The sequence below is a fragment of the Argopecten irradians genome, chromosome 5 (genome assembly GCF_041381155.1).
Source record: "Argopecten irradians isolate NY chromosome 5, Ai_NY, whole genome shotgun sequence".
Classification (NCBI taxonomy): domain Eukaryota; kingdom Metazoa; phylum Mollusca; class Bivalvia; order Pectinida; family Pectinidae; genus Argopecten; species Argopecten irradians.
Genome location: NC_091138.1, coordinates 36643972 through 36659252, shown reverse-complemented (window position 1 = coordinate 36659252; position 15281 = coordinate 36643972). Strand labels below are relative to the sequence as shown.

At 32.0% G+C, this 15281-nt stretch overlaps 1 protein-coding gene across 3 annotated transcripts; it reads right to left on the bottom strand.

The window, feature by feature from the left end:
• Window positions 1–2806: 2806 nt before the first annotated feature.
• On the bottom strand, window positions 2807–14431 carry LOC138323697 (uncharacterized). 3 transcript variants are annotated; one of them, XM_069268489.1, is made up of 7 exons: window positions 14369–14431; window positions 8611–8703; window positions 8157–8248; window positions 7722–7786; window positions 5245–5334; window positions 4820–4950; window positions 2807–4103 (listed from the first exon to the last, which is right to left on the bottom strand). In XM_069268489.1, exons 1-7 carry the CDS (start codon window positions 14402–14404, stop codon window positions 3759–3761), a joined length of 852 nt encoding a protein of 283 aa, XP_069124590.1. In that variant the 5' UTR covers window positions 14405–14431; the 3' UTR covers window positions 2807–3758. The 3 variants fall into 3 exon arrangements, with proteins under 3 accessions (XP_069124590.1, XP_069124589.1, XP_069124588.1); XM_069268488.1 differs by lacking the exon at window positions 14369–14431 and adding an exon at window positions 13919–14149; XM_069268487.1 differs by lacking the exon at window positions 14369–14431 and adding an exon at window positions 13919–14146 and having other exon boundaries at window positions 8611–8844.
• Window positions 14432–15281: the final 850 nt, after the last annotated feature.

Genomic DNA, 15281 nt, shown 5'->3' with positions numbered 1-15281 from the left:
TTTTTGCAGATGATACCTCTCTTCAATGTTCTTCCTCTTCTTGTCTCGAAATTCAAACAACTTTAAAAGAGACCTTGAATCATTAAACACCTGGGCAAAAACATGGCTAGTGTCTTTTAATCCAGATAAAACCGATGTTCTTTTTATTTCTAACAGCAATGAAATAAATGAATTATTAGAATTAGAATTTAATGGTAATATTTTAGACTTTACCGACCGTCATAGGCATTTGGGTGTGGTATTCAATTCTAGTGCCAAATGGGGAGATCACGTGGAAGAAATATATTCTTCAGTAATGAAAAAGTTAAATGTGCTGAGAAAATTGAAATTTTTAATAAAACGTGACGCTTTGCTCAGAATTTATCGCGCTTTTATTTTACCTGTATTAGAATACGCATGTGAATTATGGGATGGTTTTTCAAACTCAGACTCGGAAAAATTAGAAAAAGTTCAAAAGGAAGCTGCTAGAATAATAACCGGTCTTCCCTCCTATGCAAGTATCGATTCTCTATATTTTGAAACTGGTTTAGAATCTCTATCTTCTAGAAGGAAAAGGAAAAAAACTTCATCTTCTCTACAAAATGCGCACAAATCAAACTCCTGATTTTCTTACTTCTCTACTTCCTTCTACCGTTCAAAATCAATCTGCCTATCCATTAAGAAATAGAGATGACTATAGAATTCCGTATTTCAGACTTTCATCTACAAACACTTCTTTTCTACCTTCTACTCTTCGCTCTTGGAATAACTTAGACAACTCTGTTAAGTCAGCAACATCATTGAGCCTTTTTAGAAATTCACTAAAACCGGTTTTTGAATCTTCTCCTTCTTACTTTGGCATTGGTGACCGGAAGTTAAATATATTGCATACAAAACTTAGACATCAATGTAGTTCCCTAAATTACGATTTGTTCAGGATAAACCTTGTGGAAACTCCATGCTGTAACTGTGGACATATTTGTGAGAGTGTTCATCACTTTTTTTTCGAATGTAAAAATTATAATGTTGAAAGGAATATACTATTGGAAAGCCTAAATAATATGAATTTAAATGTTCCTATTGATTTAAATTTAATCTTGTTTGGAAATGAGGATCTGTCTCTGGAAACGAACACAGGAATATTTTTATATGTTCAAAACTTTATCAAATTTAGCAAAAGATTTTAATATTAGACAGAATACCTTTATTGTTATACACCTATCAGTTCTTTTCGATATCTCTTTTGTGTATTTTTGTGTTATCTAGAAATCGACTTAAATCACGTTATTTTAGATATTATGGCTAGTTGGTACTAAGGCGACGATTGCTTATGGATTTGATGGAAGACCTGAACAGCTAGGAGAAAGATTTTAGGAGTGTGATGGACATTCTTTTAGAGGGAAGGCAAAGAACGAGATAATTAGTCCAACTGTTGACGCTAATTATTATTTATTAATTAAGTCAATTTAGTATTACAATTTTAAGACATTGTATTTTCTCCTTCTCCTTACCCCCCCCCCCCCCCCTCTCTCTCTCTCTCTCTCTCTCTCTCTCTCTCTCTCTCTCTCTCTCTCTCTCTCTCTCTCTCTCTCTCTCTCTCTCCAAAGTGTTCTTATTTACTATTTAATCATATTTATATATTTCATTACTTTGCATATCATGTTTGTATTCGTTCTGTATTTTGGAAAGGGTGGCAATATAAGTTGCATAAAACTTGTACCCAATCCTTTTGTATATATTTGTAATAAAATATGTTAAATCGAATAGTGAAATTAGCAGCAATATAATTTTAAGCTAAGATAACTGACGTATCTGTATCTGGACCAAGAGACAAACTCTAGCCAAAAAACTATGCCAATAAATTCTTATAAGAGATAGGAATTATTTTAAAGAAATTAATAAAAATATATAACCTAAACTTAAATCGAAATCCTACATCTGAGTTTTGAAATGGTGTGACGGTTAGGTGTTATAGAAGTGGATGCGATGTGGTGAAGTTGTTCCAGTGCGAGTCTTTTACATGTTGCATTCACCACAGTTTTCGGTGTTTTGTTTGTACTATATGTTCAGTTTCAGCACAGCATCCTGAACATCACGGAGTCCTGACGACGTAGCTGTAACCATGTACGGTATAGCTACACAGCGATGTAAAACTCCTCAATTTAGATACGAGCTCACATTCCTTCTAATACGATGTTCAAGTTGTGTTGTGTCCCTAACATTTTCTGACTACTCTGACAAATTGGCTGTATGCGATCTTTTAATCAATGATGACCCATGAAAGAAGATACGCTACACAAACATTGTTCCTGGTAACATACAACTTTGTTTTACAAAATTTCACGGGCAATAAAACGACGATATTTAGTCGCCGTGAAAAAGTCGATATTGATAAAAACGCGAGAAAGTATATGAGCTGACAGTCTTTGGTAAAATGCTTTAAGAATAATTTTAATAGATATTCCAATTTCAGTACGAGGCGCAAGCTTTCTTTAAGTACAATCTGAGGTGTCAAGCACACAGAGGACCGTAGCCGGTACGGCGGAGATCTCTTTATATGACTATAACAACGGTAGTTAACCGTAATATAAAATCCAATGAACACTTTTTAAAAGAATTCACTTACTTGAAACCTCTATAACTCGAACAGCTCGGGACTAGATCAATAGTTGGAGGATATTCGACTCATCCGAGGATCGATTATTGACAGCCAAATTGTCGACCTGGTATGAAACTATGACAAACAATGCATATCAATGCCGTTTTAATTAACACGATTTTTATCTTTTTGTTTTTAAAGTGTTTTTGATAGCAATATCAAATTGAATAAAAAAACATAAAACATTTTATTTCGCTTTATTTCTTTGCTCAAACCTTGATATACATATTTCAGTACTTAGAATAATGGCTATAATTACCATACATGGTAGGTTATTTTATTGAGTAAATATCACGTGACTTCTTCAGAGCCCTGTTCTTCATAAAAGAAACACATCTAAATCCACATCTATACAAATCATACTGAAATATATCATATTTCTTGTCAAACCAAACATAACTTACCAGTGTATGATTCATTTTAGTGACGTTATAATTTGCATTTAAAAAGTTGGACTCAATTCAACATTTATACAAAAGCACGTGTGAACAATGTGGCACAAGAGTTAGAGGAGAAAAATGGAAGTAATGAAACATAATTTTGTATTTACATCTTGCCATGATTCATTTTTGTGACGTTATAATTTGCATTTAAAAAGTTGGACTCAATTCAACATTTATACAAAAGCACGTGTGAACAATGTGGCACAAGAGTTAGAGGAGAAAAATGGAAGTAATGAAACATAATTTTGTATTTACATCTTGCCACAAAGACTCCCATTACTCTAGTGATAATCATGATCTGCATTGTGAGTCATTAAATGACTACTTTGTGTAGTAATATATATATATACATCAAAAGGAAACCTGTTTACTGACCCCAAGTTAGTGCGCGCGAGAATAATATTTATAGGGACTATTTCTATAACATTGAGTGATGACTGATGGAGCGTAACATCCTTGTTCCGGTTATAACCAAGCATAGGATACCTTTATCACATTGACCTTAGATGTTCAGGTTAAATGGTTGAAGCGGGGTTGTTGAATGTTTACTTGTATCTAAAATATATTTTATTGTAAAATAGAAAAAAAAATAATGTGAATATTACGATTGAAGAATTGTTAGGTTGCAATTATTGGAGATATAAATGCAATTCTACTGATATGTCATCCAGATTTATTTATTTCTCCAGTAATTGTAATCTAGCAATCATGTAATTGTCAAACATATATATTGCACGCCCATGTCTAAAAAGTACGTCAATGGTCATCATCCATTCTATCGGCTGGTAAAGTCGCCGAATGTAACAGAAATGGATTACTAGTATCTGTAGTATCCGTCCTAGAATGTCTCTGGGGCAGTCTTTACTCCGGAATTCCGGGCGAAATAATAGAGTGCCAGGAAAAACTCCAGCAGCATAGATTAATTTTGCAGACAATTGAGTGATCATAAAAATCACGACAAACTTGCTCACAAGTATGAATCGCTGATGAGACATTTTCCGGATATAAGTACTAGAATCCACCTGTAAAAGCAGTGGGATTTAATTAAAAATGTGTAGAAATAGCGTACGTAAACTCTGTAAAATAATCAGAACATTCAAAATACACGTCATTTTACATTTGCTGATATGCCTACATATTCGTCTATGACATCACATTCATAATTTTATTATGCAAATTTACCTCGGATGTGATAACAGAAAACTAATTCGAAATCCTTTTACTGGCCTCTTGGCTAAAGGCATAATGTAAACTTTACTACTGGGCCTAGATGTTCGAATGATGATTAGACTAGTCAGTGTAACAGTATTAAAATCAGTATAGAATCATTTCTTTTCAAGCTAATTTGACAAAATTTCTAAAGTTTGATGAATACTACATTCTATACCTACTTTCAAGCTTTCGAGAAGATTTAATCTACGAAGGTTACAGCAAACAAGAAATGAAAATTTCAATAACCTTGTGATTAAGCTATTGAACAATCCTGCCCAGATAATTACGTTGACATGCCTTGAACATTAACCTAGCTCGAGTTACAAAACGGAATCCGATAACCGAATATTAAAAGTATTCCAATTTTACAACATTAGTATATTCTATTTATTCATTACATTTTTTCCGCGTATTTAAAAATGTTCGTGATCATAACAATGTCCCGGGAAATCGCAAAAACATCGTCCCCTGAAACTTATCAGCTTATGGCATATGTGATAAGTTAATGCCAGTTTTAATAGAGTACCTGGTCAAAGAGATTCTCCCCGGTAACTTTCTTCGTGATGAAAAATATAACGTAGTATCTAATGAGTAACGTGACCCAAAAGAAAGGTCCCCGCAACCTCTTCAGAAATTCCTGAGCATGTTCATCTATGTCTGTGAAGAAAGTGGTAGAAGATAAGTGCAAAGCTACAAATGAAATTCGAATTTCAAACATTAAGCTAACAATGCAAGTTAAAAAAAAAGTTTTCATTAAAAATAAAGTATTTCAAAAATCTTATATGCGATCTACAACCATCATCGACCTCTATATAATACGATATATACTTACATCTAGATATTTATTATTTTTTTATCGCCAATGCATGCTTTTAAACTGTCTTGGTCAGCTTTCTTTAAAATATAAAATTAACTGCAGAATCAACAATGAAATAAAAAATACTGAATTACTTTGTGGTGGTGTAATCATCGTTTCGTTCATCATGGCATACAATGCTGCCATAGAGCACAAACAAGAGAAAGCTGCATCACACAGGATACCTGAAAGGGAAAAGCATACATCAGATGTGAATACAAAACTACTGGACACTTAGTTACAGGAACAAATAATTCAGATACGGATACAAAATTACTGGACTCTTAGTTACAGGAAAAATACTTCAGATATTGATACAAAACTACTGGACACTTAGTTACAGGAACAAATGCTTTAGATATGGATACAAAATTACTGGACACTTAGTAACAGGAACAAATACTTCGGATATGGATACAAAACTACTGGACACTTAGTTACAGGAACAAATGCTTTAGATATTGATACAAAACTACTGGACACTTAGTTACAGGAACAAATGCTTTAGATATGGATACAAAATTACTGGACACTTAGTAACAGGAACAAATACTTCAGATATGGATACAACACTACTGGACACTTAGTTACAGGAACAAATGCTTTAGATATGGATACAAAACAACTAGACACTTAGTTACAGGAACAAATACTTCAGATATGGATACAAAACTACTGTACACTTAGTTACAGGAATAAATGCTTTAGATATGGATACAAAACAACTTGACACTTAGTTACAGGAACAAATACTTCAGATATGGATACAAAACTACTGTACACTTAGTTACAGGAACAAATGCTTTAGATATGGATACAAAACAACTAGACACTTAGTTACATGAAAAATACTTCAGATATTGATACAAAACTACTGGACACTTAGTTACAGGAACAAATTATTCAGATACGGATACAAAATTACTGGACTCTTAGTTACAGGAAAAATACTTCAGATATAGATACAAAACTACTGGACACTTAGTTACAGGAACAAATGCTTTAGATATGGATACAAAATTACTGGACACTTAGTAACAGGAACAAATACTTCAGATATGGATACAAAACTACTGTACACTTAGTTACAGGAAAAATGCTTTAGATATGGATAAATATTACTTGAACACTTAGATACTTAGATATGGATACAAAATACTGACACTTAGTACGAACAGCTTAGATATGACAAAACTGGTAAACAAATACTTCAGATTGGATACAAAACTATGACACTATGGGAAAATGCTTTAGAATGGATACAAAACAACTAGACACTAGTTACAGGAACAAATACTTCAGATATGGATACAAAACTACTGTACACTTAGTTACAGGAACAAATGCTTTAGATAAAACAACTAGACACTTAGTTACAAAAAATACTTCAATATATGATAAGACTTAGAAGACAAAAACTGACCTTAGTTACAGAAAATACTTCAGATATGATACAAAACTACTGACACTTAGTTACAGGAACAAATGCTTTAGATATGGATACAAAATTACTGGACACTTAGTTACAGGAACAAATACTTCAGATATGATTACAAAACTACTGGACACTTAGTTACAGGAACAAATGCTTTAGATATGGATAAAAAATTACTGGACACTTAGTTACAGGAACAAATACTTCAGATATGGATACAAAACTACTGTACACTTAGTTACAGGAACAAATGCTTTAGATATGTATAAAAAATTACTATGACATAAAAAACAACTAGACACTTAGTTACAGGAACAAATACTTCAGATATATATACAAAACTACTGTACACTTAGTTACAGGAATAAATGCTTTAGATATGGATAAAATATTACTGGACACTTAGTTACAGGAACAAATGCTTTAGATATGGATACAAAATTACTGGAGATAGATATGCATGTGTAGTTATTTGATTAAATAATACTTTACAAAAAACTCCAGATATTTATCCATACATGTAGTTAAAGGGACAATGCAGTCTAAGAGAACATTAAGATTTGTACATATTTTGGACAAACCCGGTTTTAATGGAAATTAGATCAGTCAGTTTTACTGTGATAGGCCAGAAAAGCCCATGGTGGTAAAATGTTTGTGAAATGTTCAAACTCGCTCGCTGTCCGCCATTACACATTGTGGTCGAACACTTGTATGCCGAACCCTGTCCTTTGCTCGTAGAGTAAAGCACCTTTTGTCTAGAACTGCTCAAATCGCTCTGACAGTATTCTGTTTACCTTTTTAGGTGAATTGTATTGCCTAAAAATCATTTTTTTCACCTCCTCGGTATTTATGTAGCACATTCGTTTAAGGTGCGTAACTTAGGCTCGGGTATGAGTACAGCATACATATTGTACCTGCTGAATCGTATTGATCAACGATTTGTAATTACAACGGTATCAATTAAAATACTAAACAATGAGGTGGTTTGTCAATATTTTGTGTTATATGTTTCATAAGAAATATAGAACTATACATTTATGCCACATTTTGCTTCTTGGTTATGTAAAAGAATTAGTCTGAGTGAATTGTCCCTTTAATGTGTTAAAACTAGTAGTCTTCAGAAAGAAGTATCCTTACCTTCCTGCGACGTCATCATCATTACATGTACAGCCACGGACAATATCAGTACTAGGAACAACAGCCTTTAATAAGGGTGATAAGGATTCATATAGTATATGAACAGCATGGATAATCCAGGGGTTACTATCACTGTCGTAATATCCACCCCTAGACTATATCATAGTAAAACTGGAGATATCCCAGGAGAAAAAAAAACCAATTACATGCCTACTAAGTCTTCCTTTGAAGATTATGTAGAAAGCGACAACTAACTTCAGAGCCATAAAGTCAACCCAGTGAACCGTTATTCGATTCTTTTGATGTAATGATAAAAAGTTCATATGCAGCTTTTACCAGTACTTCTGCATTTGAAAGATTTTATCAATTTACTGTATTGGATAATAGGAAATAACTGTTTATTTCGGTATAACTTCATAAAACTTTTTTACCAACCATTGATGGAGAGGGGAGCCCTCGACGTAAATAGACACTCCAAATAACGCTGTCACGGCATAACACAGAGTCATGAAACAGTTTAATGCGAGCTGTAACAGATGCAATGGATATGAAGTAAAAGAAATATTTTGTTTATCAATTTGTTACCTACAACTTTGATGGTGATGCATGTGCATTTATAAACTTTAAATCACATGGATCAAGAAATACATATGAAAATGGTGTACCAGAAACAATTGGTGGGTTTATTGGTCGATTAGACTTTATTGTCATTTTAACATTTAACATATAGGGACGGATGTGTGTTTGTTCAGGGAGGCTGCGGTAGTGTCGTTCAAGAGTTTATATTCTTATCACTACTTAGAAAAAGACATGAATTTATCCACGGGTTATAATTATATCCCATATTTTACCATATATGTTTGATACTAGTACGAGTGGAGTGTCATACCTTCGAAATCACAGATTCTCCTTCTCTGACTGTTTCATTCGTTCTCTTGTTGGTGTGTAATACATAGTTGAGGATTAGAAACATTTCAGCAGCCTGGAATCCAAAATCAGATATCAACAGCAATTGTTCGTACAGTAAAGCCAGCGGATATAAAGTTAGATAGACAAATCCAGTAAGTAGGCACAAGCAAAACAGTCCCAGGATCCAGGCGTCGGCGTAGCTCATCACCCAGCTCTGAATTATTGAAGCGAAGCCATTGTATTCACAATAAAATAATTTATTGAAGCGAAGCCATTGTATTTGTTTCATACTGCGTGTGTTTTTACACTGTGTGTGCATATACTTTGATGGTATAAGTTTGATCAGGATAAAGCTTCCTAATTTAAAAAATATTAAATAATTGCAGGCGTCTTTATAATGACATTTACAAGCTTCTTTACCATGACATTTTCAAACTTCTTTACCATGACATTTACAAGCTTCTTTACCATGACATTTTCAAGATTCTTTATCATTACATTTATAAGCTTCTTAACAATGACATTTTCAAGCTTAATTACCATGTCATTTTCAATCTTATTTACCATGACATTTTCAATCTTCTTTACCATGACATTTCAACTTACCATGACATTTTCAATCTTATTTACCATGACATTTTCAGCAATCAAGCTTATTTACCATGACATTTTCAAACTTATTTACCATGACATCATTTTCAAGCTTATTTACCATGATTTCATTATTACAAGCTTATTTTTACCATGACATTTTCAATCTTATTTACCATGACATTTTCAATCTTATTTACCATGACATTTTCAAACTTTATTTTACCATGACATTTTCAAACTTCTTTAACATGACATTTACAAGCTCCTTTATCATTACATTTATAAGCTTCTTCACCATGACATTTTCAAGCTTAATTACCATGACATTTTCAATCTTCTTTACCATGACATTTACAAGCTTCTTTACCATGACATTTACAAGCTTATTTACCATGACATTTACAAGCTTATTTACAATGACATTTACAAGCTTCTTTACCATGACATTTTCAAACTTATTTACCATGACATTTACAAACTTATTAACCATGACATTTTCAAGCTTATTTACCATGACATTTACAAAGTTATTTACCATGACATTTACAAAGTTATTTACCATGACATTTTCAAACTTCTTTACCATGACATTTACAAGTTTATTTACCATGACATTTACAAGCTTATTTACCATGACATTTACAAGCTTCTTTACCATGACATTTACAAGCTTCTTTACCATGACATTTACAAGCTTCTTTACCATGACATTTACAAGCTTCTTTACCATGACATTTACAAGCTTCTTTACCATGACATTTACAAGCTTCTTTACCATGACATTTACAAGCTTATTTACCATGACATTTACAAGCTTCTTTACCATGACATTTACAAGCTTATTTACCATGACATTTACAAGCTTATTTACCATGACATTTACAAGCTTCTTTACCATGACATTTACAAGCTTATTTACCATGACATTTACAAGCTTATTTACCATGACATTTACAAGCTTATTTACCATGACATTTACAAGCTTCTTTACCATGACATTTTCAAGCTTATTTACCATGACATTTACAAACTTATTTACCATGACATTTTCAAACTTCTTTACCATGACATTTACAAGCTCATTTACCATGACATTTTCAAACTTCTTCACAATGACATTTTCAAACTTCTTAAACATGACGTTTTCAAACTTCTTTACCATGACATTTACAAGCTTATTTACCATGACATTTATAAGACTATTTACCATGACATTTACAAGCTTATTTACCATGAAATTTATTAAACCTATTTACAATGACATTTACAAAGTTCTTTTCCATGATATTTACAAGTGTATTTACCATGACATTTTCAAACTTCTTCACAATTACATTTTCAAACTTCTTAAACATGACGTTTTCAAACTTCTTTACCATGACATTTACAAGCTTATTAACCATGACATTAACAAGTTTATTTACAATGACATTTACGAGCTTATTTAGCATGACATTTTCAAACTTCTTTAAACATTACAGAATTTTCAAGCTAACTTCTTTAACAATGACATTTACAAGCTTATTTACAATGACATGACACATTTACAAACTTATTTACCATGACATTTTCAAACTTCTTTACCATGACATTTACAAGCTTATTTACCATGACATGTACAAGCTTATTTAGCATGACATTTACTAGCTTCTTTACCATGACATTTAAAAGCTTATTTACCATGACATTTACAAGCTCATTTACCATGACATTTTCAAACTTCTTCACAATGACGTTTACAAACTTATTTACCATGACCATTTTACAAGCTTCTTCACCATGACATTTACAAGCTTATTTACAACGACATTTACAAGCTTCTTCACCATGACATTTATAAGCTTCTTAACAATGACATTTTCAAGCTTAATTACCATGACATTTTCAATCTTATTAACCATGACATTTTCAAACTTCTTTACCATGACATTTACAAGCTTATTTACCATGACATTTATAAGCCTATTTACAATGACATTTACAAGCTTCTTTACCATGACATTTACAAACTTATTTACCATGACATTTACAAGCTTCTTTACCATGACATTTACAAGCTTATTTACCATGACATTTATAAGCCTATTTACAATGACATTTACAAAGTTCTTTTCCATGACATTTACAAGTGTATTTACCATGACATTTTCAAACTTCTTCACAATTACATTTTCAAACTTCTTAAACATGACGTTTTCAAACTTCTTTACCATGACATTTACAAACTTATTTAGCATGACATTTACTAGCTTATTTACCCTGACATTTAAAAGCTTATTTACCTTGACATTTACTAGCTTATTTACCATGACATTTACAAGCTTCTTTACTATGACATTTATAAGCTTATTTACAATGATATTTTCAAACTTCTTTAACATGATATTTACAAGCTTCTTTACCATGACATTTACAAGCTGATTTACCATGACATTTACAAGCTTAATTACCACGACATTTACAAGCTTCTTCACCAAAACATTTTAAGCTTATTTACCATGACATTTACAAACTTATTTACCATTACATTTTCAAATTTCTTTACCATGACGTTTTCAAACTTCTTTACCATGACATTTACGAGCTTATTTAACATGACATTTACAAACATCTTTACCAAGACATTTTCAAGCTTCTTTACAATGCGAGCTTCTTTACCATGACATTTACAAGCTTATTAACCATGACATTTTCAAGATTCTTTACAATGACATTTTCAAATTTCTTTACCATGACATTTACAAGCTTCTTCACAATGACATTTTCAAGCTTATTTACCATGACATTTACAAACTTATTTACCATGACATTTACAAGATTCTTTACCATGACATTTTCAAGTTTATTTACCATGACATTTACAAGCTTATTTACCATGACATTTACAAGATATTTACATGACATTTACAAACTTATTTACCATGACATTTTCAAACTTCTTACCATGACATTTACAAGCTCATTTACCATGACATTTTCAAACTTCTTCACAATGACATTTTCAAACTTCTTAAACATGACGTATTCAAACTTCTTTACCATGACATTTACAAGCTAATTTACCATGACATTTATAAGCCTATTTACCATGACATTTACAAGCTTAATTACCATGAAATTTATAAACCTATTTACAATGACATTTACAAAGTTCTTTTCCATGATATTTACAAGTGTATTTACCATGACATTTTCAAACTTCTTCACAATTACATTTTCAAACTTCTTAAACATGACGTTTTCAAACTTCTTTACCATGACATTTACAAGCTTATTTAGCATGACATTTACTAGCTTATTTACCCTGACATTTAAAAGCTTATTTACCATGACATTTACAAGATTCTTTACCATGACATTTACAAGCTTCTTTACCATGACATTTATAAGCTTATTTACAATGATATTTTCAAACTTCTTTAACATGATATTTACAAGCTTCTTTACCATGACATTTACAAGCTGATTTACCATGACATTTACAAGCTTAATTACCACGACATTTACAAGCTTCTTCACCAAAACATTTTAAGCTTATTTACCATGACATTTACAAACTTATTTACCATTACATTTTCAAATTTCTTTACCATGACGTTTTCAAACTTCTTTACCATGACATTTACGAGCTTATTTAACATGACATTTACAAACATCTTTACCAAGACATTTTCAAGCTTCTTTACAATGCAAGCTTCTTAACCATGACATTTACAAGCTTATTAACCATGACATTTATAAGCCTATTTACAATGACATTTACAAACTTCTTTACCATGACATTTATAAGCTAATTTACCATGACATTTTCAAGTTTATTTACCATGACATGTACAAGCTTATTTTAGCATGATATTTACAAGCTTCTTCACCAAGACATTTTTAGCTTATTTACCATGACATTTACAATTATTTACCATGACATTTTCAAAACTTCTTTACCATGACATTTTCAATTTTTACCATGACTTTTCAAACTTCTTTACCATGACATTTACAAGCTTATTTACCATGACATTTATAAGCCTATACATTAGCCACATGCATTACAAGTGTATTTACCATGACATTAACAAGTTTATTTACAATGACATTTACGAGCTTATTTAGCATGACATTTACAAACTTCTTTACCAAGACATTTTCAAGGTTCTTTACAATGCAAGCTTCTTTACCATGACATTTACAAGCTTATTAACCATGACATTTTCAAGATTCTTTACAATGACATTTACAAGCTTATTTACCATGACATTTATAAGCCTATTTACAATGACATTTACAAAGTTCTTTTCCATGACATTTACAAGTGTATTTACCATGACATTTTGAAGATTCTTTACAATGACATTTTCAAACTTCTTTACCATGACATTTTCAAACTTCTTTACCATGACATTTACAAGCTTATTTACAATGACATTTACAAGTTTATTTTCATGACATTTTCAAACTTATATACCATGACATTGACAAGCTTATTTACCATGACATTTTCAAACTTATTTATACCATGACATTTACAAGCTAATTTACCATGACATTTTCAAGTTTATTTACCATGACATTTACAAGCTTCTTTACCATGACATTTACAAACTTCTTTAACATGACATTTGCAAGCTTCTTTACAATAACAATAATATGCCAATAACGTTTGACTCCAATCAACTCTGATCTTGCATGGCTCTTACCAATTTACTTGGCAGTTGTATAAACTCGCTGCATATCACATACGCGTACAGTAATAACGACATGTATATTGTGAAATCAATGCCGCAAAATAATCCATAGATCGGCATAGTGACTACACACAGAGGCGGTAAAAGGCCCACAAAAAACTTCTCTGTACTCGTCATTTTGCAAATGTCAAAATAAACAGCAGAGATATTTCAAGTTAGAACTTGCTTACTTGGACCTCATATTGCAAAGCTGCAAGCGTTTGAATGATCATGCATTTTTCTTACGTCATCAAGACCAATTTAAAAATCAACCAACCAGAACGGAACACCTATAGTTATACAGGTATGAAATAGATGCATTAATTGGACAGACACAAGGTATTAGACAGCTGCAGGTAATATTGAATACAAGCGATTGTGCTAATAACCTTTGTTATTGTACTGTATCTCTTTATCGCCTACCTTTTGTGTAAAAAAAACACCATTTTTAAAAGCCATTCCTTCAGACTAATTGATTTACCAGTGTAAAAGCTTGTTTTCAATGTTTCGTGAACTTTCGGTTTCGATATCCAATACATTAGATATCGAAACCGAAAGTTGACCAAGTGCATTCCTTGATTTCAAGCTATCATTATATCTAGGCTGTCATTATATTTCAATTGTGGCTATATGATCAAAACGTTTTGAATATCCTTGATTTTGTATGGGATCCATGCGCATCTTAAATATATCCTTGATTTTTGTGGGTTCCATGCGCGTTTTGAATATCCTTGATTATGAATGGGCTCAATACGCGTCTTCAATATCCTTGATTTTGTATGGGCTCCATGCGCATTTTGAATATCAATGATTTTATATGGGCTCCTTACGCGTATGGGCTCCGTGCGCTTGCTGTATATTCCAGATAGGGTGTCTCCATTTCATTGAATAGCTGTTTTTATAATTTCATCTAAATGTATAAAGGATCTTCTTATGACTTCTTTCATTAATAATATTGTCAAGTACGACTTCTCCAGTTTGGCCTATGATACTGTATCCCTTTACTTGCAGTACCTTACGTTGGATGGAATTTCAAAAACAAATCAACTTGGTATCGACAATCATCGGCAAATAGAAAGCATACAGATGCAGTTGTCTTGGTATAGTAAAGATGCTCCACCACCGACAGAACATAACGCTACCCATTATTTGAACAATAGTTGGTGTTTAATCGTGTATATATGTACTTAATGAACACAAAAATACATATAAAATAATTTCTTTTGCTTTTTGTACATTGGCAATCAGTACTTCATTCCATATAGGGTACAGTGCCATGGATTTTTTTCGGGATGCAATTAATGGTTTTTGATATTTTTATCTTGAAGTAAAATGA

What these genes read in the sequence shown, in the direction of transcription:
- LOC138323697 (XM_069268487.1), bottom strand. Translation starts at nt 14,083, where the DNA reads ATGACGAGTACAGAGAAGTTTTTTGTGGGCCTTTTACCGCCTCTGTGT. An exon ending in GAGAATCTGTGATTTCGAAG is followed by an intron (nt 8,249 to 8,610) that starts GTATGACACTCC and finishes CATCTGTTACAG; the next exon opens with CTCGCATTAAACTGTTTCAT. An exon ending in GGCTCCCCTCTCCATCAATG is followed by an intron (nt 7,787 to 8,156) that starts GTTGGTAAAAAA and finishes CCCTTATTAAAG; the next exon opens with GCTGTTGTTCCTAGTACTGA.